The sequence below is a fragment of the Chiloscyllium punctatum genome, unplaced genomic scaffold (genome assembly GCF_047496795.1).
Source record: "Chiloscyllium punctatum isolate Juve2018m unplaced genomic scaffold, sChiPun1.3 scaffold_82, whole genome shotgun sequence".
NCBI lineage: Eukaryota > Metazoa > Chordata > Chondrichthyes > Orectolobiformes > Hemiscylliidae > Chiloscyllium > Chiloscyllium punctatum.
The window spans coordinates 447,200-471,816 of NW_027309816.1; the positions used below are offsets into that span (position 1 = coordinate 447,200).

At 41.1% G+C, this 24,617-nt stretch overlaps 1 gene segment (V, D, J or C); it reads left to right on the forward strand.

Annotated features, from left to right (window-relative positions):
* Positions 1-1,986: 1,986 nt before the first annotated feature.
* LOC140471422 (Ig heavy chain C region-like) lies at positions 1,987-8,795 on the forward strand. The segment is given in 4 exon segments: positions 1,987-2,293; positions 5,376-5,681; positions 7,606-7,914; positions 8,371-8,795. Coding segments are annotated over 4 exon segments (1,226 nt in total).
* The last annotated feature ends 15,822 nt before the right edge of the window (positions 8,796-24,617 follow it).

The window sequence follows — 24,617 nt, forward strand, 5'->3', positions numbered from 1 at the left end:
CATCAGGAAGGATGCGAGCCTGAGAGGGGTGACTATTCCTGGCAGCGGGGGCCTGCAGGTTAAGGCCTCCCTGTACATGGATGACGTCGCTGTTTTCTGCTCGGATCCACTGTCCGTGCACAGACTCGTGTGCATCTGCGACCAGTTCGAACGGGTCTCGGGGGCCAAGGTAAACCGAGGCAAGAGCGAGGCCATGCTCTTCGGGAACTGGGCCGACCAATCCTCTATCCCCTTCACCGTCAGGACTGACCAGCTGAAGGTGCTGGGTATTTGGTTCGGGGGGGCTGGGGCGTGCGCCAAGACCTGGGAGGAGCGGATCAGGAAGATGAGACAGAAACTAGGCAGCTGGGGGCAACGGTCGCTCTCCATCGCGGGAAAAAACCTGGTCATCAGGTGTGAGGTCCTCACAGTATTGCTATATGTGCACAGGTCTGGCCTATCCCCAGGACCTGTGCCGCCGCAGTCACCCGGGCCATCTTCCAATTCATTTGGAGATCAAAGATGGACCGGGTCCGAAGAGACTCAATGTACAAAGACCGGTGCAATGGGGGAAAAAACACGCCCAATGCCACCCTCACCCTGATGGCCACCTTTGTGTGTGGCTGCATCAAGCTGTGCGTGGATCCCCGGTACGCAAACACCAAGTGTCACTACGTACTGAGGTTCTACCTGTCCCCGGTGTTGCGAAGGATGGGCCTGGCCTCGCTGCCGCGGAACGCTCCGAGTAGTTGGACCGTTCCGTATCACCTGTCCTTCGTGGAGAAATTTATGAGGAAAAACACCTTTGACCACAAGTCCATCAGGAAGTGGTCAGCACGTAGCGTCCTTGAGACCCTTCGGGAAAAGGAGAGGGCGGATCCTGTCGAGCGGTTCCCTGAGCAGACTGTCAAAGCCATTTGGCAGAATGCCTCATCGCCAGAACTTTCCAACAAGCACCAAGACGTGGCTTGGCTGGTGGTGAGAAGGGCTCTGCCTGTGAGATCCTTTATGCACGCCCGGACTCTCTGCCGCACCGCACGCTGCCCTCGAAGTGGCTGCGGGGGGGACGAGACTGTCACACACCTCCTTCTGGAATGTGCCTATGCAGAGGAAGTCTGGAGAGGAATGCAGTGGTGCTTGTCGAGGTTCGTCCCGAGCAGCGCCGTGACGCGGGACTCCGTGCTCTACGGCCTGTTCCCCGGGACTCACACCGAGACGAACATTAACTGCGCCTGGAGGATCATCAACTCGGTGAAGGACGCTCTCTGGGCGGTCCGAAACCTGTTGATCTTCCAGCTGAAGGAGTTGACCCCGACCGAGTGTTGCAGACTGGCACATTCCAAGGTCCAAGACTACGTGTTGAGGGACGCGCTGAAGCTTGGGGCAGCTGCCGCCAAGGCGCGGTGGGGAAAGACCACCGTGTAAGATCGGCCTGCCGAAAGAAGAACAGGGGGCCCATACAGACGTTTTTTTGGGCTCTGCTGATGCCTCAGCCAAATATATGTATATATACAAGATTGAAAAAATGCACAGGATTGTAAAGGACAAGAATAAAGTCGAATCTGTGTTTGTAAATATGGACATATGTATGGCATGATCCAATGTACAGACCATCAAATCATTTATGAATAAAGTATATTTTTGAAATAAAAAAAAAGTAGAATTTTGATGAATCTGCATTTCCTTGGTTTATATTTTGTGAAAGTTCTTTGCTCTTCACAGCAATCCAGTGAAAGTGTCAGTTGGTGAGATCTTCAAAGTTACTGGGGTGGGATCAGGATGTTCTTCTTCCTAAATTATATGGCAATGGTCAAGGTCGAGGGCATGTTTCTACAGAAGGAACCAATGATCATGATCAGCAACCGGTAGGAAACAAAAATAAACTTCAGTTGTGCTGTAGACTCAGTGGGAGCAGACTGGCAAACGTTTACAGCTGAGGATACGTTTGAGTAACTGATAAGGTCAAATGGACAGAAACTAACATGCTCAATTGGTCATTCTATTGTAGAGACACCATCTTCCCCCACGCTTTATGGCCTGGTCTCCTCCTGTCAGGAGCACGACACCGGTTCTGCGACCTTTGGTTGTTTGGCGATGGACTATTCCCCTGACGTCACCAAGGTAACCTGGAAGAAAGGTGGGGAGTTAATCACGACTGGATTGAAGACTTACCCATCAGTGAGAAACAAGAAGGGAACCTACACCCTGAGCAGCCAGTTAACCCTGCCCGGGTCAGCGGCAGATTGTTCCAGCAAAATCTACTGTGAGGTTCAACACAGCGGGTCACACAACATCAAAGAAATGCCATGTCCAGGTATGTGTTGTGGGAACTGAGATAAACAGAGCATTTGGGATTAATATGAAGAAGGCATTATTTATAACCGTTTTCACAGAATCACCTTATACAGCACAGGAACAAGGCCCTTTGATCCATCCAGTTCACCCCTATCAATAACAGCCACCTAACTATTCCAGTCTCATGTGCCAGCACATGATCCATTGCCTTGTGTGACTTGCCCTTGCAAGGATGCATCGCAATACTTCATACCTATTATGAGGGGCTCAGTCTCTACATGACTTATAGGTGCTGAGCTCCAGGCTAACACCACCCTCTGTTTGATTTTGTTTTCCCCTGAGATCCACTTGGAAGCTCCTGGCCTTCCCTTCTCTCTCCATCAAGGGGAAAGGTTTCATCCAGTTTACCCTGTCTGTGCCTAAAATAATTCTAGACATCATGATAATCTTCTCCCTAATTCTCCTCTGCTCCAAGGAAAACCCCTGTCTATCTAAACTAGTTTCATAACTGAAACCCTCCAACCCAGGCAAGATCCTGGCAAATCTCATCAATACTGCCTTCAGTGTAATCACATTCCTTCGATAACATGCATACAACGCTTCAGTATGGCCTAACCAGTGTTCTATTAAGTTCCAGTATCATCTCCCTACTCTTCATTGTCAATGTCTCGGCTCATAAAAGCAAATATCCTCTCACCTTCTTAGCCTCTTTATCCAGACGACATAGTACTATAGGGGATCGGTGGGTACATGCACCAAAGATCCTCAGGCCTTTCCAGGGTTCCATCATTCAAAACGTCATACCTCACAGATTCTTCTGCCGAATTACATCACCTTACATTTATGCAGAATAATTTCCATTTGCAACTTCACTTCACATACAACCAACCCTTTTATATCCTCCTGCAATCTAAAGCCATTATGCTCATGACTTACCAACATGACAGTTTTCGTTTCATCTGTGAATTCACTGGTTAATCCTCCTAAATTTGAGTCTTAATCATTAGTATGTAAGAGAGATAACAAGGAAATCAAACCAATCCCTACAGAGCACCAGGAGACATAGATTTCCAGTCACGCAGACACCCGATGACTATTATCCCCTGCTCCCACCACTCAGCGAGTTCTCGATCCAATCTGTCAAATTAACTCAGATCCCATTGGCTCTGATTATTTCTATCATCTGGACATCGAGTTATCTCTCTGAAAACTACTATCAAATTCTTACACATGACTTCCTCTCAATAAAACCGTGCTGAAAATTGTTGATTTATCTTCCAAATGAAGACTAATTTCACTTCTCAATAGTTTCCCTCCCACTGAGATGAGCTTGACAGATCTGTGTTTTCATTATTTATAACTTCCTTCGTCCTGCATCACAGTGCAACGTTGGCTGATCTACACTCACTTGGCACAACTGCTGTGGCCAGACAGGAATTCTAAATTATTGTCAGCGACCCAACTATTTCATCCTTTGCATCGCTCAACAGCTCGGTATACTTTTCATCTGCCCTGGAAATATAACCACTTTTCATTCAGCAAGACAACACAGAACATCACGTCATGTGTCCTAATTTCGGAAAACTACATCACAACACCCCTCCATGATTTTGTCCCCACATTGTCCCTCTTACTCGTGAACACTGGCACAACACGTTCGTTTTGACCACAAGCTAATCCTCCGGCTCCACTCCAATAATACACTTAATGAGCATTACTATTTCCAGAATAATTCTTTTATTATGAATTAGCGTGTAACTTTTAAAAATATTTTCCTTTATTTTGACTGCTATTATTTTCTCATGGTCCCTTTTGCTCTTCTAATTCCTGTCTTTCAAACTCCCCCTTGCACGTTCTGTACTCCATACTAATTCCTATTGTTTTGAGATTTCAGTATAGACCGGAAGCCTCCCTTGTTTCTCTTTATCTCCCCCTCCATGCCCTTTGGTGTCCAGAGCCCACTGCATTCTTGGTCCCACTCAGTGGCTTCCTGGGAAATGTCCTCCCTGTGATTTTCTTATCTCTCTCTTAAATGTGTCACACTGCTCTGACTCAGATTTACCAATAAGTGTCAGCTTCCAGTCCACTCTGGACAAGTCATTACCTGATCTTACTAAAATTGTCCTTCCCTTTTTCAGAACTTTGGGCCAATTTGTATTCCTTTGCTGTACAATCTAAAATCCAACTGATTTACGATGACTGTCTGCAAAGTGCTCCACCATTGAGGTTTTACCCACTGGGTCGACTTCATTCCCTAAAGTTAAGTCCAGATTCACCCCTCTCTTGCAAGGTCTGGATTAAAATTCTCAGTATTAAACACATACTTTGTTAAAATATTCTCCTGGGGGCATTTTCATAATTCTGCTCCCTCTAAATTTTTGACAAAATGAAGATCCAAGCCTATGGTGAGGAAGTTAAAAACCTCTTTTCTCATTCCCCTATTTAATTTACATTTCTCTGAAATTTGCCCATGTATGTTCACTTGCTCTTTTGGACCTATAGTAAGGTCTATCGCACTCTCCCAGTAGTTACGTTTGCTGTATTTTGGTTTTGAAGTACTGTCCATTTGCCTTTGTTCGAGGAGGTATCAATGGTTTCATTTCTCTTTACAGCCTAAAATACTCTTGTCAGAATTGCGACAGAAGCAACATTCTGTACCGCACACCCCCAGCCCTCATCCTTTTCCATCTTTCCCTGTCTCGCCTGAAGGCACTAAATCCTGGAATATTGAATAGCCCACTCTTGCGCCGCTCTCAATATGTCTCCGTGATAGCAACCGCATCATTTCCTCATTTATGCCGGTAATTCATCTGCCTTGTTCATCAGACTCTGTCATTAAAACGAATACCATCCAACGTTGCTATCTCCCTTTTGATGTTACCGGCCTATAGTTTCTATGCCTCCTTGACTCCCTTGCTGTGTCCTATAATTTTAGCCTTTCACATTGTCCTGCTGATCTTTCTGTGTGGATCCCAGCTTCTCCAGCACTCTGTACAATTATGATTCTTGTATCCATTAACCACAAGAAACATTGATATATGAGAACTGATTGTATTTGTTCTGAAATTCGTCAGATAATTTATGCAATGTGTTTCCTAAAGATCCTCTCCCACCAACCCTTCTCCTAACTGTGAGCTCCAGTGAAGAAATCGCAAGCAGCAAGTTTGCAACCGTCGTCTGTTCAATCATCGATTTCCATCCGAAGTCAATCTCCGTGAGTTGGTTGAAAAATGGCCGACCCTTGGATTCTGGCTTCTTCACGTCTCCCGTGTGTGAGGCAAATGGGAACTTCTCGGTGACGAGTCGGCTGATGGTCCCTTCTGGTGAATGGTTCAACAGCGCAGTCTATACCTGCCAGGTCACTCATGGAGAGAACATTCAAAGTAAAAACATCACCGCACTCCAAGGTAAGAGACACACACTGAGAGAGCTACAAATCATTCTAAACTCTGATGTGAATCAAACACGCTCATTTATCAGGCGTAGTAAACAGTACGGTACAGCTTCTCGTTTCCCAACATGCCACATATCGCATTTCAGTTTGAGTGTTACATTAGCATCGCTCATGACTCAACATTTTGGCAAGTCAGAAAAGCATGTTTCCTCTCTGTTGAAGATAGATATATAGACAGTGAGCTTTGTTAAATAGTTTATTGCATGACCATGCTGGGAGAGGCGTTCAGAGGGCCGCTTCAAGGATAAGTTTGGGGGTGGAGGGGGGGATATTGGAGAGATATCTGATTGAAACATAGAAAATACTGAGAGACTGAGGTCGAGTGAACGTGGAATAGATGTTTTGACTGGTAGGCCAGACTAGGACCCAAGGGCACAGTCTCAGGGTCAAAGGGGCACCGTTTGGAACTGAGATGTGAGGAGAAATGTCTTCAGCCAGAGTGTGATGAGGCTGTGGAACTTGTTGCTGCAGAGGGCTGTGGAGGCCAGGCCATTGTGTATTCAAGACAGAGATAGATCGGCTCTTGTTTAGAGAAGACAGTAGAATAGCTGTAGCCCGAAACGTCGATTTTCCTGCTCGTCGGATGCTGCCTGACCTGCTGTGCTTTTCCAGCATCATTCTGATCTAAACACTGGATTGGCCGTACAGCCTTATTCTGATCCTCTATCTTATGATGTTGTGGTCTCAAAAAGACGTGGTTAAAATATGCAGTGACCCTTACTTGAAAATAAATCAAAATGCGTTCAATGCTTCATTCCCTGCTCAGGAATGACCTGTTGGCCTTGGACATTGTACAACATCGATTTTTATCTGGTACTGAGCTCTTTAACTTCATTTATGGGATCAGACCACAGTCCAAGTGGGTATCACATCAACTGGGATAAACGTGATCTCACTGAGCTTCTTTAAGATGCTCTCTGTAATTAGTGGATGAGGCAGGAGAATAAATTCTGGTAAGAACGGTCCAATAGGGATGAATGAACGAGGAACTCGAGACAGGCTGATTTAGCCTGGTTTGGGGTAGCAATGTTTACACAGTGAGTAGTGGATGTCTATAAAATTAGTGCACATTTCCATTGCGTTTGTAGATTAATTTAAGACGCTTTTGTTTGTTTTTTTCTCCCCTGCTCTATGAAGAAATTTAAAAATGCACCTTGGTAAATAATGTGAAAGTACAGACCAGTTATGAACAAACTGAATGGAGGGAAAGACTTAAGGAGATGGGTGTCCTTCTCGATATCCAATGCTGTACTCAATGTCTTGTTTTCCGATCTACTCCAAACACAGCTCACGAGGAACAATGACATAAATTAGAGAATGACATCACACCAATAAGGCAAAGTGTTTTTGATCACATTAAATATAATGAACAGAATTTCCATGGCTGTCACCGCTCCTGTAACACGTTAGAACTCTGCAAAGAGAATAATTATTATTTATTATAATTTGACTAAAATGTAGGATGTGATTTGGCAGTCAGCATGACCAGCAGCATTTGCACCTAAGGGTTATGAACATAGAAATGAACTCATTATATTGAGATTACTCTTGTCACAAGTATCAATAGATGGTGTTAAGTGAGAGACAGACTCTGAAAGAAAGGTAATTCCATGGGTTACATGATGGTATCTTCGATTATTTTATTTTTTTTCAGGTTTCACTTGTTACAAAGCCAGTGTTCTTTAGGAGTAATTACACAGGGTATGTTATAGGTAATCACAAATCAAAATACATCAACAACAGTAAGCATCGTTTCAGCAATAGTTGGAGTTGCCATTTTGAAGGTGGTGTCTTCACCCTGTGAAGAAGTAATCTGAAGATTGACTGTTTGTATCATAAAGGGGCATTTTTCATTGACTTTGATTTTTGTTTCATAGAAGATACCGAGTGCCACTCTAACACAGTTAAAATCCTCCCACCGCCAGTAGAACAAGTCTTACTGGAGGCGACGGTGACGTTAACCTGCGTTGTGTCCAATTTTCCTTCTGGAGTCAACGTGACCTGGAAACAAGAAAAGAAGCCTCTGAAAACAGAGATTGCTGACCAGCCTGGACAGAATCCCAACAGCGTGATCAGCAAATTAGACATTTCTACTGAAGCCTGGCTGAGTGGCGTTATTTTTGAATGTGTGGTGTACCATCAGAATCTACCGACTCCGCGGAGAGACTCCATCCATAAGGAGAAAGGTGAGCGGTGAGATTAAAGCACAAAGGATCCCATGTGTAATCCAGATCCAGTTACATCAATGTCAGGCTGTGATTGGTAATGAACAAATACCATTGGGAGTATTAATGATGCATCTGAAGACAGGATAGCTAGGTAGCTGATTAAGAAAAAGATGGACCAAAGGATATTGTATTCTGATTCAGTCAGATAAAGTGGGAAGAAGCCTGGGTTGTGACGTCACCATCAGCAATGACAGTTGGACAGAATGTCCTTGTTGTGGGCTGGAAACATGGAGGCAACTTTCACATTAAACTCGACTTTTTTTTACTGGACAGAATGTGTACCATTCTGCTCCTTTAGTAAACGGAAGTGAATAAATCCCAAATTAAACATGGCATATTTTAATATTTAGTGAAATTGTGATTATTGGTTCAGCATTTTTTGGTTGATTTATATTTGTCTCAAATATTTTGCAGTGATTAATCCGCTGGAGCCATCAGTGTCGGTCCTCCTGCCACCAACAGAAGAAATCTCCGCTCAGAGGTTTCTCTCCCTCACCTGTTTAGTGAGAGGTTTCTCCCCCCGAGATATCTTCGTCAAGTGGACAAACAATGACAAGCCGGTGAATCCCAGTAACTACAAGAACACTGAGGTGATGGCGGAGAGTGACAACATCTCCTTCTTCATGTACAGCCTGTTATCCATTACACGGAGGAGTGGGCCAGCGGTGCTTCTTACTCCTGTGTGGTGGGACATGAAGCGATTCCACTGAAGATCATCAACAGAACAGTCGATAAATCCAGCGGTAAACCAAGTTTTGTAAACATTTCGCTTGCACTGATGGACACTGTTAATTCATGTCAATAAAAATCTCAAAGTTGCATTTAATAATTCAACAGAAGTAATAGAAGTGTTTTTTTTCCCTCCAGTTGTGAGTTAAATACTGAATTAATTGTTTCCTACCCTGACTTCCATTCCATCTGTGTAGTTAAAGTGGATAATTAACAGGTCTAGGACAAGTGTCTTGTGCAGTTAATGTTCTCTGCTCAGATACACCCTGGGTCAGAGACAGAGTAAAGCTCACTCATTGCAGGATTCCGCCAAATACCTTATCCATCCTAAATCCCTCTGTGACAAAATCTGACAATGTCCATTTTATGTCAAGGGTAGACCACGAGTTATGAACTTGGTGTTCTTGATTCCCCCGATTGGACACTCTGACAAAATTCATGTCAGTTTTAAACTGCCACATTGCACCAATTGGAAATGTAAATTTAAGACACGTTAAAATTAAATTTGATTGGAACATACCAATCGTAAATAGTGCAGAACAGTTTGAATGTAACCTTTGTTTCTGGGGAACTGCCAGGGATCTTGCACCAGCGCATGAGTTGACAGAATGTATCTTCACTTTCACACCAAAGAGAATCAACAGATAAGTTGTCGTGAAGCAGAGGGGAGGGGAACGATGAATGGTCTGTCCTCGTGCTCCCTGTGAAGAGTTTTCATGGAAGATGTCCTCTGTAATGTAACCCAGTTACTAACAGGAACAGTCAGTTTCTTGCTTACTGTCCAAAGATTTAACATTTCCATGCAAAATAATACCTTTGAAGCATGTTGGACATGCTTGGCTCTGTTAACAAATGATTAACATTGATTCCCATAATCCAAAACTGGTGTTTGCATCGTCCCAGTTTGTATTCCATAGGTTTGTCTCAATTTTCTGGAGCACATGGGATCAATTCTGGTATTCGAATACCTGATATCATTTTGTTTCACATACAGAACACAAGTCGACATTTTCTAATACATATATTCAGAAATGTTATCTCTTGGGCAGTGGGGATTTGAACTCAAGCCTTTTCTCTCAGAGACAGAAATTCTATCACTGCAACAGAAGTGTTGCTCATAAAACACTTATCTGTCCATGACAATGGGAAATGTTTCCTACAACACCAAGGTCAGATCTAATTATGGGCAATCCATTAAAATTAGAACAATAAATTAGAATAATAAAAATTGCAGTCTGGTATAAGAACAGATACAGAGAGATGATCACAAATACACTCGTAATGACACATATACGAGCTTTCACCTAAAGACACATATTTATGTGCACACTTAAATGTGCATATAGATAAGATGTCACACATGCATACTCACACAGAGGCACACATGCAAGTGGCACTTGAACACTCTCTAAGCTCATACAAAAACTCACATATACCGAATGAAAATCATTTGCACAAATGAACAGGGGTACTCACACATAACCATGAGAAACATAGACACACGGTAACACACAAATACATTTACATTCATACAACACAATGCGTATAGACATACACACATGAACACAGATACAAATTCCAAAAAATATCCTCCCACTTGTCAACTCACACAGGCACGTAAGTGCACAGAGATAAATATTAATATCATAATTTTCCCATTTTCAGAATCACAAACATATAATGACAGAGGCAGCTTAATTAGTTATTTTTAAACCACATTGATCAGCATGGATACAATATCACATGTACACACAAATTCAGAGTCTCACATGCAGACACACAAGTGCATAGATCAACAAATAGAGGGGCGTTTATTAAATAAGGATAATGGGTACAAGCATCAGCAAGCATCCACAAACAATAACACAAACAAGCTTATCAGGAGATGGTTTAGGAAAGATTGCCACACAAGCAAACATCATCATATAAATATAAACATCCATCAAAGCATAACATTGCATGCTAACATTTATTAAGCATAAACATGAAAATAACCTAGTTGTAGGTAGGATCTGAAACGGACACATAAGCACACATTTTAGATAGCACTAATGAAAAGTGAACACTCACAAAGACATTACAAGATAAGCATAGGGGCAGCAACGAAGTGGAATATTAGCATAAAGATGCTTACAGAATGTGAAAAGACCAAAATTTAGGTGCACAAACACATGAGCACACCAGCAGGAAAGGAACAGGAATATGTTTATTCACGCACAGACTCCAACATGGGCAAGAGTGAAGTAAGAGACTCTCATAACCACATACACAAACATTAAAGGAAAATCAAACACACCAAGCAGTTGATCAAATAAATTAAGGGACACATGTACAAACACTTATTCCGAAATGTACAGATCCTACAAACAAAAATATGAAGCAATGTCCTGACTGTGATGTCACTTATATTCATGATTTGCCAAACAATTGGTCACCAATACATAAAGATGAGAACCACATTTGAACTTTTATTCAGTGATGGCCACAATTTTCAACTAAAGTGCTGTCACAGCCTATATTTAAAATGTAATGATTCAATTAAAATAATCATTAGTTATCAGCATTCCTCAAATAATAATATCCTTAAATAATAGATTGAAAGAAAAATAATTTAAAACGTTCTGACATGGACAATGAAGAAAGAACATGTGCAGTTAGTATTTGTAATTTCTTGCTGAGAGTCAATAATGCACTAATAGATACAGATAAGAGTCACACTTGAGAAATACCTGACTGCTTTATGAAGATGTAATGTTCTCTAATTACATGACTTGGATGCAGATAGATCGATCTGGATCAATAAACAATCTAAATAGTTTCTCTCGGCTTTATATTCATAGATTCAATAGATCGCACTTGGATTGAAGACTATGAGGATGATAACAGCAACATCTGGACAACTGCTTCCACGTTCATCACCTTGTTTTTCCTGAGTATTTTCTACAGCGCTGCCGTCACTCTGGTGAAGGTGAGAATAATCACATCTTTCTCATGCCAAGCAGCCCAATATGTTTTGTGAAATGTCTAAGTGTGCCATTGAATAAACATTAAATCTGAACGTCCCTGATCATAAATATCTGCGTCATTGCTTTATCTCTCTTTTCCAGGTTAAGTGAATGAATTGTGGACCCCCTTGATTTTCCTGATCTGCTTATCAAGGTCTCTGAATTCCCAATCTACAATCTGTCCTGTTGCTGACTCTAACAGTGAGATTACTTCAGTTTATCAGCATGTAACTGAGACAATTATTGATGGATTTTCCTTTTTACTTTGATATCTTTGAGATAGTTGTGGTTGGAAGAATTTGTACCTTCCCAGTTGTTTGAAGCCCCATTTGTTTTGCTTTTATTAGTTCCTTACTCAGAATGGTTACCTACCCTTTCTGATGAGCCTTAGTACTCCCTTTCTTGTGACTGTTACTGATGTAACCCTTTCTGATGAGCCTTTGTACTCCCATTCTTGTGACTGTTACTGATGTAACCCTTTCTGATGAGCCTTAGTACTCCCATTCTTGTGACTGTTACTGATGTAACCCTTTCTGATGAGCCTTTGTACTCCCATTCTTGTGACTGTTACTGATGTAACCCTTTCTGATGAGCCTTCGTACTCCCATTCTTGTGACTGTTACTGATGTAACCCTTTCTGATGAGCCTTTGTATTCCCTTTCTTGTGACTGTTACTGATGTACAGAAAATTCCCAGCTCACAGCGCATGTGTTCTTATCTCAATGTGGCATCCAGCCATTATATTCACTTCTGTTAGCTTTTACATCAACTTTTTGGATAAAAATGCTTTCTGAAATTGTTAATAAATCTCGAATGAATATGCACCAACCTTGAGTTTACTTAATTCTTTCTTCAAGGCCAGTCAGTAATAATACATTTTCCCACATCCTACTCCTTTCCCAGCCAAATGCTTTCACTTGTTCTGTTTGGTTGTGTTTTATCCAGTCATTTAGTTTAATGCTGCGCTACCATGCAGCCCACTAATGTAAATACATCTATCACACGATATGCCTGATGGAACACCCCAGAGGCAGAATGATTGGAGAACATTTCCTCTTATGCACAAAGGGTCACGACCTCGGGTCACGTAATGATAATTTTATTGGCTCCACCAGAAGCCGATAAAAGGCAGGCAAAGGAGTTTGAAAGTTTACTCTACACTGTCTAAACTAAAAGTACTCCCAATGTGGGGACAGCTTGGGTTAGTTATGCATAAATCGCCACCTAAGGCGCCCAACGAAACATTCATCAGCCAGAAATGTCACCGTTCAGTCAGGTATTCAGACAAAACACGTGCACAATCCAAGGGCAGATTCTCAGGACTGGAGTTTTTCTCACACCTAAATCTCATGGATCACAATTCCTGGCATCTATTTGACACACCACACCTGTCAAATCCCAGGGAATGAGACTGAGATCTATCTGAGACAGGGATAACAGCAACCCTCACAAATAATAAATCAGAGGTCGATGTTGATCAGGCAGAGCTCATAAGTACTTGAAATATTCAGCCATTGGGATCTATGTGACGCAAGACGGAATTGAGAACCAATCAGAGCAACTGTTCACAGAGTCTGGAAACTATCAGCAGAGGAGAACAGTCCCAATTTCTCAGAGTTGGTGAGGTGTATCATTCCATGAATAATGTTGTGAATCAGTCACGCACCCAATCTCATAACTTCGCATCTTTTCAAAAACATGGCTCCGGAAACAAGATGCAACATTCCAGGTGAGACAAGAGACTGTTTTATTTGAGTTTAATATAATTGCTTTGTGTTTGTTCTCTATTGATGAAGTAGGGATTATTTGCTCTTCTGTCCATGTGTCATGGTACATTCCCTGATTTGTGCACATACACATGGAGGATCCTCTGCTCCTTCACCCCTTTGGGTTTACACCCTTACTATTGTATGTTCCCCTGAGTTCATCACAAAACAAAGAAGCACGTCACACCTCCCTGAGACTGAGATCTATCTGACACACCGATATTAATGAATAACAATCCTCAAAAATGATAAATCACAGGTTGATTTCAATCAGGGAAGGCAGAGATGAGAAGTTCTGGAAACCCTGCTGCTTTCCATGTCCTGTCCCACAACCCTCTGCCAAACTTGATGCCCTGAGCTGTTCTTCCAATATCCTAACATTTTACCTTAAATTGCTATTAATATTTTTCTGTAATTTTGCATTATATACCAAAGCACAGGGTGAACCAACAAGGACCCCAAACACTGAACTCTGAGAAGGTACACAATAAGGTAACCTACATTCTGAAACGGCAAACCCCAGTTAACAAGTAGTTGACAAGTACAAAACAGCGGCTGAGATTAACTTGAACTCATCAAAATAAAAGGAAAGTCCTCTGGAGGTACAGCGGTGTAGGCAAGACCTGGGCAGATAGAATGGAGATCGATTTGTAAAATTCTTGTTTATATCCAGAATTTTCCTTCCACACAATGTAACCTTTTATTTCCCATCACCCAAATCATCCATGGTATCTTTATTTTCAGCTACTAACCATCACCAGTAAATTGAATAATTTATGTTCAAAGCCCCGCTCACCATCAAAGGTTTGGCAGAAATAGGAAGAGCTAGAAGGAGATTGGAGTCAATTTTTCTTGTGGTGAAATATAAGTGCTGTTCTAACACAAGGTAATTCTGAGGGATGGTCCAGTGAAGCTATGTGGATGGAACTCATAAATAAGAAGGGCATGATTACTTTGATGCAATTGTAATAGTCCCCCCAGTAGTCAGAGTGAAATTGAGTAACAAATATGTTGAAAGATCTTATTTATATGTAAGAATAATAGGATTGTAATAATCACAAATTTTAAACTTCCAAACATACAGTGGGACAGCCATGGTCTTAAGAGCTTGGATGGTGTGGAATTTGGTAAGTGCTAAAGTCAATTTTCTTCATTAATATGCAGACGTAACTATCACAGAAGGATCAAACCAGACCTACTCTTGTGATACAAGGCAGGGCAAGGGACTGAATGGTTAGTAGGGGAGCTTTTTGGGGCCGGGGTCATAATTCGATTAGTTGTAAAATATCTATGGAAAGGATTGGCATTATATATAAGTTAAAGTTCTTAATTGGACTCGAGCAAATTTTGATTGTATGAGACAAAACCTTTCAAGGGCTGATTGAAGTAGACTGTTTGCAGCTCAAGGAATGGCCGGCAAGAGTGAAGCTTTCAGAAGTGAGATAACGTAAGTTCAGAGGCGTGATGTTCCTGTTAGTGTGAAGATAAGGCTGGTAAAAGGAGGGAACACTGGAGGAATAAAAATATTGAGGCTTTGGTTCAGATTAAGAATGTATCATATATTAGATATAGATAAATGAGATCAAGTGAATCTCGAAGAGTCCAAGAGGTGCAGGGACATTCTAAAGAGGGAAATGAGGAGGGCAAGAAAGGAAAATGAGATAACCTTGGGAGATAATGTTCAAGATAATCCAAAGAGATTCGACTAGTACATTAAGAGCAAAGGGGTAGATCATCGAGTCATAGAGATTTACAACTTGGAAACAGGTCTTTCAGTCTCACTTGCCCATGCTGACCAGATATCCTAAACTAATCTAGTCCCACTTACTAGTACTTGGCCCATTTCCCTCTAAACCCTTCCTATTCGTTAACACACTCAGATGCCTTTTATATGTAGAAATTGCACCAGCCTCCACCGCTTCCTCTGGCAGTTCATTCTATACACACCATCCTCTGAATGAACATGTTGCTCCTTAGGTACTTTCAACTTTTTCCCCTCTCACTCTAAACCTATACTCACGAGTATAGGTTAAGGTGAGACTCCACCCAACTCAGGGAAAAGACCTTGTCTATTCACCGTATCCATGCCTCTGATGATTTTATAAACATTTATAAAGTCACGCCTCAGTCTCCAACGCTCCAGAGAAATCAGCCCCAGCCTATTCAGCCTCTCCCTATATAACTCTATGTGAATATGTATAAGCCTAGAGGGATGGCTTCATAATTCATGTTACATTTTATATAAATGCTGTTTTTTAAAAATTATCATTTAGCTTAAAATGGGGGATGGGTGCCTTTTTAATTTCATACCAGTGGCACAGAAAGACCTGAGGAAATAAACTGCAACAAAAAAATTGACAAAATGTTATTGCACTACGGATAATCTCACCATATCATTCGTGTAAAAATAATTCCCTGTTTTGACCTTGCAGTTAATAGAGTCTATTAATTAGCCCTGTGTTTGTAATAATATTCATCTATCTGTCATTCTACATTTAGTTGTTATAGTTAACGTATGGATTACTGTACCTCTCTAAAAATTCAAAACAAAATAAAGTTAAACTGCAAATTAAATATTGTATCTAATTACGACAAAAAAAAGAGCAATTCAATGACACCAAATTGGAAAGGAATGTTGAAATGTAGCCAATTCTGAAGACTACAAGAAGTTGCAAGCGATTATTAATTAATTTATGGTATGTTCAAATAATTAGCAAATGAAGATACACACAGATAAACGTAAGGTGTTACATCTTGGTAGGAATAATGTGCAGGTCACTTATTTAAAGATGCACGTCTAAGTGAGGGAGACAAACAAAGGGATTTCAGACAATTACATCAGTCACTAACAATTTCACTACAGGTTCCAAAGGCCATAAAAATGCAGACAAAGCTCTAAGCTTTATCTCTAAAGGGATAGATTTGAAAGTAGGGTCCCTATAAAAATTTGGTTGACTATAATTAAGAGTATTGCTTGCAGGTCGAGTTGACATATTATAGAATGTATGAGAAAGAGTGAAGAGAAGATTTATAAAAATGCTACACAAGTTTCTGGCTGTGTATATCAAGGAAGAATTGTTGTGCTGTTCACTTCTCTCTTGAAAAGAAGGCTGACAGTTTTAAAATTATGAAAGGTTTTGAAGGAGAAGGTACCGAGAAAACATTTCACTTTGGGACAGAACATAACTGGAGGCTGTCAATATAAGGCGGAACCTCAAGAAATCCAAAAGGGAATTCAGAAGAAACGTCTTCACTGAAAGAATGATGAGAACGGGGAATATGTGACCAGACGGAATAGTTGAAATCAATAGTTTAGATGTATTTCAAGGAAACTAGGCGAGCACTTGGAAGGGTTGGGAATAGTGAATTACAATGGGCGATTTAGATGAGGAAAGATGTGAAACACCTTGAGTGGAACATAAGCACTGGCATGGACTGATTGTGCCAAATGGTCTGTTTTTCCTCTGTAATCCTATGTAGAAAATCACCATTGTATGAAATAAAAAGTGTATTCAGAACAGCTAGAAAAATTATAAAGTTTCTCACAAAAAAGTCTCGAGTATTCAGCAGTGAATGTAAATGATTTTATCACATGGCCACACTTCACTATTTGCTTAATAGCACTAAAAAGCATTAATCACAATACTCTTACTAGGAGTAGGAGTAACCCATTGTTCATGCACCAAGTGGGGGATCTTAATGACTTATTAATGGCCAACCTGGTCCTGGGAATGTTGTGAACACTCGAGCCCTCACGGCTTCTTTCACTCACATACTCTGATTTTCAGTTCCTGTAATAATCTCCACCATGGACAGGAGACTGTTCCAGTATGCAGATGGGATACGCTGTTGTGAGCCATAAGGTACTTCATTAGGAGAGACATCCTGCACGTGTATCTCTAGGATGCAGGAGGAGGTCTCCCACACAATGGAGGACCCACCGACTGCTAATAAACTGCCAGCATTAGCAGGAACAGACTCTACATTGACTGCCTGAGTAGCCATTCTTTCCCGAATTTGGGATCAATAAAACACTACGGAGGTGGAAATATGAGAGCCACTGAAACTCCTTCCTTCCCTTGTCATCTTCCACCCTATTATCCACCTAATGACCTTGCTGCCTGTCCCTTGAGGCCTGATAGTCCCCAGTCCCATTCCAATATTCAAGAACATGAAGAGCTGGAAAACTGGTCAAAATTGATAAAGCTTAACACAAACAGTCTTGGCCTGACTGTCAAATTCTAAAGTGTAACTTGAGATGAGTTCAATAAAAATGGCAGAAGTACAGAAACAACCGCTTCCATCCATCAGAAACAAATTTCTCTGAATGGGAATGGGTGGTCCGCTATTTGGAATGGAGCAGTGCATTTGAAGAGTTAATGCGGAACAGCAATGTTATGTGATGGATGTGCGCACAGTTTGAAGCTGTTTGCTGATTCAGTTTTGCTAAAGGTTTGGCAGATACATTCCAATTAAATCTGTCAAAAGTGGACATTATTACTCACATTTATGAGATGCTTTAACGTAGAACATAGAAAAGTACAGCGCAGAACAGGCCCTCAGACCCACGACAGTGTGCCGAGTTTTAATCCTAATGTAAAATATAATAACAACCTACACATCCCTCAACTCCCTGCTAACCATGTGCATGTCCAGCAGTCACTTAAATGTCCCTAATGACTCTGCTTCCGCCACCATCGCTGGCAATGTATTCCATGCATTCACACCTCTCTGTGTAAAGAACCTACTCTAACGTCTCCTCTACACCTTTCTCCTAATATCTTAAAACTATGACCCCCTCGTACCTGTCAATCCTGCCATGCGGAAAATTCTCTCGCTTTGATTTTATCTATTCCTCTCATTATTTTGGACAACTCAATCAGGTCTCCTCGCTTCCTCCTTCTCTCCGGAGAGAAAAGTCTAAGCTTATTCAACCTTTCTTCATAAGGCAAACCCTCCAGTCCAGGCAGCATCCTGGTAAGCCTTCTTTGCACCCTCTCCAAAGCCTGTATATACTTCTTATAGGAGGGTGACCAGAACTGGACACAATATTCCAATCGTGGTCTCACCAGGGACATGTAGAGCTGTAGCAAAACCTTGCGGCTCTCAAACTCGATTTCCCTGTAAATGAAAGCCTAAACATCATATGCTTTCTTAACAACCCTATCCATTTGGGTGGCAACTTTGAGGGATCTATGTACTTGCACACCCAGATCCCTCTGTTCATCCACACTGCCAAGAATCCTGCCTTTAACCCTATATTCAGCATTTGAGTTTGACCTTCCAAACTGGAAAAGGATGCACCGAAAGCCAAACAGGAGAAGGTTGTTGGCATGTATCAGTAGAGTTTGGACCAATGACCAGAAACATGAAACTGCCTTTTAAGTAAGCTTTCAAAGAGAGAATGAGTAAAGAGGGCATCTGAGGAAGTTTATCAGTAAAGTTCAGCTAATTAAGGGGACTTGACCATACTCGTGGACAAAAAGATATAAAGCAATCAGAGAACCAAAAGAACAGAGTGTGTATATTAGGGGTACAAGAGGCAGTGTGGATCAAAGCCTTGAAGAATTTACAGACAGACATAAGTTTAAACTCAATACATTAGATGATAATGAGCCAGTTAAGTTCTCAGTCTTTTCTCTATCAGCGCCAGTTTAAATTTACCAGTCTTGTCAAGGCCAGCAGTAAATGGGATGTTCATTTGCATTGTGCACATCTCCTGATTTCACAAGATATCTTAGTTTTGTAAATGCAATACAATGTATTTTCCACCAGTTCAGCAATTCATTAAATTGAAGTTAACATAAATAAATAACTTTCCAAAGCTGTCTTTCAACAGCCAAGCTGATACAATATTCAAAGAGGATCTGCATGTACAAAGTGGGCTTGTCAGGGGGTTAAATTATTTCAAATTCGAAAACTTGATTCCATTTTAATCTTGGGAATCGACGTTTCGGGCATAAGCCCTTCTTGCCTGACCTGCTGCGCTTTTCCAGCAACACATTTTCAGCTCTGATTTCCAGAATCTGCAGTCCTCACTTTCTCCTCCATTTTAATCATATCAGCCGGATGTTGGATCCTCCATTAGCAAAAAGGTTTCCATTTTCAAACGGTTGTTTGCAAATACAGAAATTGGGTATTGCGGTAAAATAGGACATACTTTTTTTGTCTTGCATACATCAGCATAGCTGCAAGGATTTTGATGTAAAGGGAAACAACAGTTTACACTGAACAGGAAAAGAGTTCTGATGCTTTGGAAAGTGCACAATGATTGATCGAGATGTCCCCAATGGACATGGGCGGGTCAGATGGTGACGGACAGTGAACAGCTAAACTTTGTTAAGTTTTCAATTGGCAGGTTGCCTGAGTGGTCAAGGTATTGCCCTGACAAATGAATCAGAGAATGACCCTCACCAATCTAGTCGAATCACAACCAGCATTGGCAGTTAACTGCCACTCATCAGCTGGTCCATTCTCCATGCCTTTACCAATCAGCAGTCATTACCCAGACAGATTAAATGTCTTCTCCCTTCCCATTGGTATTCTTGAGCGTGTCCTGATAAGTACAATACTAAAGACTTAAATTTTTAAAAAATCTTTATTTTCATCAATACTCAAATTTCCACGTTGTACCAGCTGGCAGAGATGAAACTTAACTATAATGCATCAGGCCTACAATGAACTGGTAGAGTTCTGCACTGGCCTCAGAGGAAAACTAGCAACAATGTACTTCTGGAGAGAGAATAATGGCATTACTTTGCCTTTGATCCTTTTATAGTAAAAAATTCAAAGTCATTGAGGAACAGAAATAAATAGAAACAAACCACACACAGTACACTATTATTTAAAGTAATAGAGAGAAATTCTGCACGAGCAGAAAAACCAATTGCTATTCTGAATAGTGAATTTGGCACCAAAAGCACCCTTGTGATAATGACAGTTGGAAAATCTAGCCCTCATTGGTTTGTAGCAGTTGTCGAGTTGGTCATTCTATTATGAGCCTTACTCAGTTCCGACACCAGTATGTGACCATAGATTCAGATTGTTTTTAAAGGCAGATATCAATATGAAGTTGCACAGTGGCAGGAACACGGTTCTCCTATGGACAGCACTACAGAGATCTCACACCCATTGGCTCTTTAATAAAGAAATGGGGCAAACCTCAGAGATAGGGAAATGGAAATAAATGAACCACGAACAAGATTTCATCCAATTCGATGGTAACTGATACCTGACCAACAAATTCAGCTGCCACTTGAAAGGATGCAAGAAGCCCCAAAAGGGGATACTCCAAATTTCACTTGATTCTGTGTCACATTATTGCAGGATAGCTTTGTAGTTGCCTCCTAGCAGACATTATTTGTTTCCACAAACCACATAGGTTTGACAGAGAAGCATTGGTTCTGATCAGAGATCAGACCCGAATAGTGCAGAACCACATCATAACTCATCTCGAGAAGCTGTGTCAATGGGTGCTTGGGTTTACAGTGCCTCTGTGTTCTGAGCTTCAGCCCCAATCTCTCCCTGTTCCCTAGTTTTTCTGATAAGTTGCAGTTCCAGTCAGTGTGTATTTCATCATTGTCCCAGATTATAAAGGTTTCAGTCTCAGAGAGTTCACCAGTATAGCGCCTTGGGTAAATCAGCAGTGGCCCCACTGAAAAGGCTTTTAAATCCTGAGGGGCATAGAACAGCACATAGTTATCCCTGTTAAATGACCTAATAACAGTTAACAACATTATATTTGATCTGCTATATTTCCCATTACTGATTGCAATGAATCTACCTCATGGGATACAGAAACTCACCAATGTGAGTAAAAACCTCTTAACCTTTGGGCAAAACCCAGGCTATTGACTTAAGAGAATAAACTCCACACAATAATGCAAAATAAAAGCAGATTGAAGTCAAATGATGCACAGGTTTGATGAAGAGCAAAACCCCCTGAACCCTCGCAGGAAGACAAGTAGAAAAGTTGTGCATTTATATAACATCTTAATGCAATCTCAGAGTATCCTATACATCTATTTCCAGATCTCTGAAACAAGTGCAGAACCCCTGGGGCCACTGTCAACTACATATTATCAAACCCAGGGAGTCACAGATGGAAATATCAGCATGTGTCTTTGTAACCGTTTAAAATGTGTGATTAATACCTCCGCTAGAGTAACTAACATTATTGCTTCGAGGTATGAACAATGAACGAGGGTAGGTCACTTGGCCCTTCGAGCCTGCTCCACCATTCAATAAGATCCTGACTGACCCGATTTGAACATGTTTATAAAACATTCAGCTGACAATATCCCACTTCAGCTTCTCTCATTCTATCATTTTAGTATATTCCACTACACATCTATTCTAACCTGGAGAATACTGTTCCTGCTGTTAATCACTGATCCACACTGTACTCCTTTCCTCATTCTCAAATTGAAGGAGCCCATAATGCACTGCTCTTTTCCTCAGCCTATTCTTTAGACAAGATAAAATAGATTGGAACAGACTCCACTGTTTGCTGGTACTTGACACAACGAGAACTATTGAAATATTTTAATACACTCCTTTGGTGAAATATACAATTTGTTTTAAACTTTTAAAACTGGTTCAATTCGTTTTATATTTGCATTGAATGGTATTTTAGTTTCATCCAGATGTGAGTACAAAGTGCAATATTATAGCACTGAGCGTTGTCTCATTCTCCTTTAGTGGAAGGTGGAAAGGAGGTTTTTCTTACAGCATAGAGTGAAGAGAATAAAAAATGAACAGCAAAGTTGAGTAATAATACATCCAGGTTCTGACAAATCAATTTTCAATCAGAGATATTCTATACAACAACCGAAGAACTTTTGATCATGTAGTCACATGTCAGAAAAGTGATATTTAATTTGTGTGCCATGAGAAAACCAGGAAGGAGATGATGACTGGATCATCTGCTCATCGGGATTGAGCAATAAATATTGGCCGGGACACCAAGTATCATCTCCTCACGTTAGTTCAAAATAATAAGGGTCCCTTTAGCGGGCAGAGTGGCTTTGGTTTAATGCCTCATATACGTCTGATGTGTAGGATTATCTCAGGACAGCACTGCTGTGGCAGTATCAATTCGTCTATTTTAACCCCGAGGGTAGATCTTGAACCCTGAACGTTCCGACTTAAAGATCAGCACACTACTCAGTGACACCTGAGCAAAACACAACACTCTGTCAAGTGGCTTATTACTTTCATCCCCAGGGATTAATGAAGCAATTAAGGGCAATTGTATTGATTCTGTGATGCCAAAAGGCATCTTATCGTCAAATGGTAGTCTCCCTACCCTAGATCAGTAGCTTAAGTTCCTAGGTTAGATTGCGTAGGCTTATCTTCCCGTCCCACCTACTCCAGAAGTGTATCATACATCGATGGGCATTTTAATTTTAAATAAAGGAAAACTTCTTCAACCAATGGGCTGTTGTTATTTGGAAAGTGCAACATGTGTAATTAGGAATCAGCACTATGGGTCACCTTTGCTGATTCCCTGTGTGTTCTACGGGAGTCAGTAATTTCTATCACTGTCCACCGTTACAGCTACAAAAAGTCCTCTAATATCTCTCCTCAATAGGTAATTCTTCCCTTTTGAATATGGACAGTGAGCACTCAGTCCTGTCTCTTCCTTAGCAACAAATGGCTACCTTGCTTCCAACCTGCTATCAGCAAGAGGTTAACTTGCACTGTCAAAGTGTGGCAATACAGAGAACAACCCTCCCCATATTGACCCAGGCTAAGATCACAAGATGTAGCACAAGTCAGTGTTTATGTCCAGAATTAGATAATCAGGAAGGATGTTCTCCACGGCTGGGAAGTCCAGAACCAGGGCTCACGGTCTACGGATACTGGCTCGGGCATTTTGGACTGAGATGAGGAATCCTTTCTTCACCCTGACAGTGGTGACTCTTTGGAATTCACTGTCATAGAAATTGATTGAGTCCAAAACTTAATAGTTTTTTTCGGGCTAAAGGGATGAAAGCTTACAGAAAGAATGATGGAACAGGGTACTGAGTTGAATAATCAGCCATCGTCATTTTGAACAGCAGTGCATGCTTAATGGGCTGAATGGCTTACTGCTCCACTTCTTTCTGTGACCATTCTGTGGCTTGAAAAGATGTGTTTTGTTCAAAAGCTATTTTGATAGGAAAACAAAAGAGAATGTGGTACTGGCTACAACACAGTGACGAAATAATTTCAGATGATTGTGAATTGGTCTCCTCAAATTAAATTGAACAATGAGGAAGTTCTGGGAAACTGGGATAAACTGCTGAGTTCCCTTCCAGATGAAAATCGAAATGACCCAAAATAAATAGTATAATCACATGGGGAGATATGTGGGAATAACCTGGGAATTACTAATCTCACTACACATAATATTGATTGAGGAAATGCAGTTCCAATCAAATAACATCCTACAGATTTAACCTTTGAAGGTTGGCACAGGTTCAGAAAGAGACTGAACACTTGCTGAAAGAGAATATAATCAAAATCTGTCGTAGTGAATAGAGCTCACCTACATCAGTGGTACCAAAGCCAGATAATAGCCAATGATTATGTGTGGGCCTATGCATAATCCATGCAGTTACTAAATCTGATACATGTCCTAAATCAAGTTTGGAAGACCATATTGAGAAGATGGGACTAGCAATTTATATTTCTCTGTACGACTTACTCAAAGGATTCCTTCAGATACTTCTATTCAAAAAGGTGAAGACAATTTCGGCTTTCGTGACACCAAAATGCACTGTACAGTTTACAGCCCTGTCATGTGGTATGAAGAATGTGCCAGCTACATTTTAAAGACTAACCAATGACGCAATTTCTTCGTCCCCCAATTGCGTGGTACACATTGATGACCTGGTTTTCAGTCACACATGGATGGAAAATTTGCAGAATTTCTGAAAATTATTCACTCGACTTTGAGAGGCAGGCTTGGTGATAAACCTGGCTGACAGCGAACTCAAGAAAACACAAATCACTCTCCTGGACCATGTTATTGAACATGGAACAGGTGTCCTCATCGACCAAAAGAGCAGTACGACGACAAAACAATCTTGATTATCCACATTAGACGGGTGGGGATAACTAATTGTTCGGATAACTAATTGTTCAGATAACGCATTGCTCGGATAACTGATCAGAT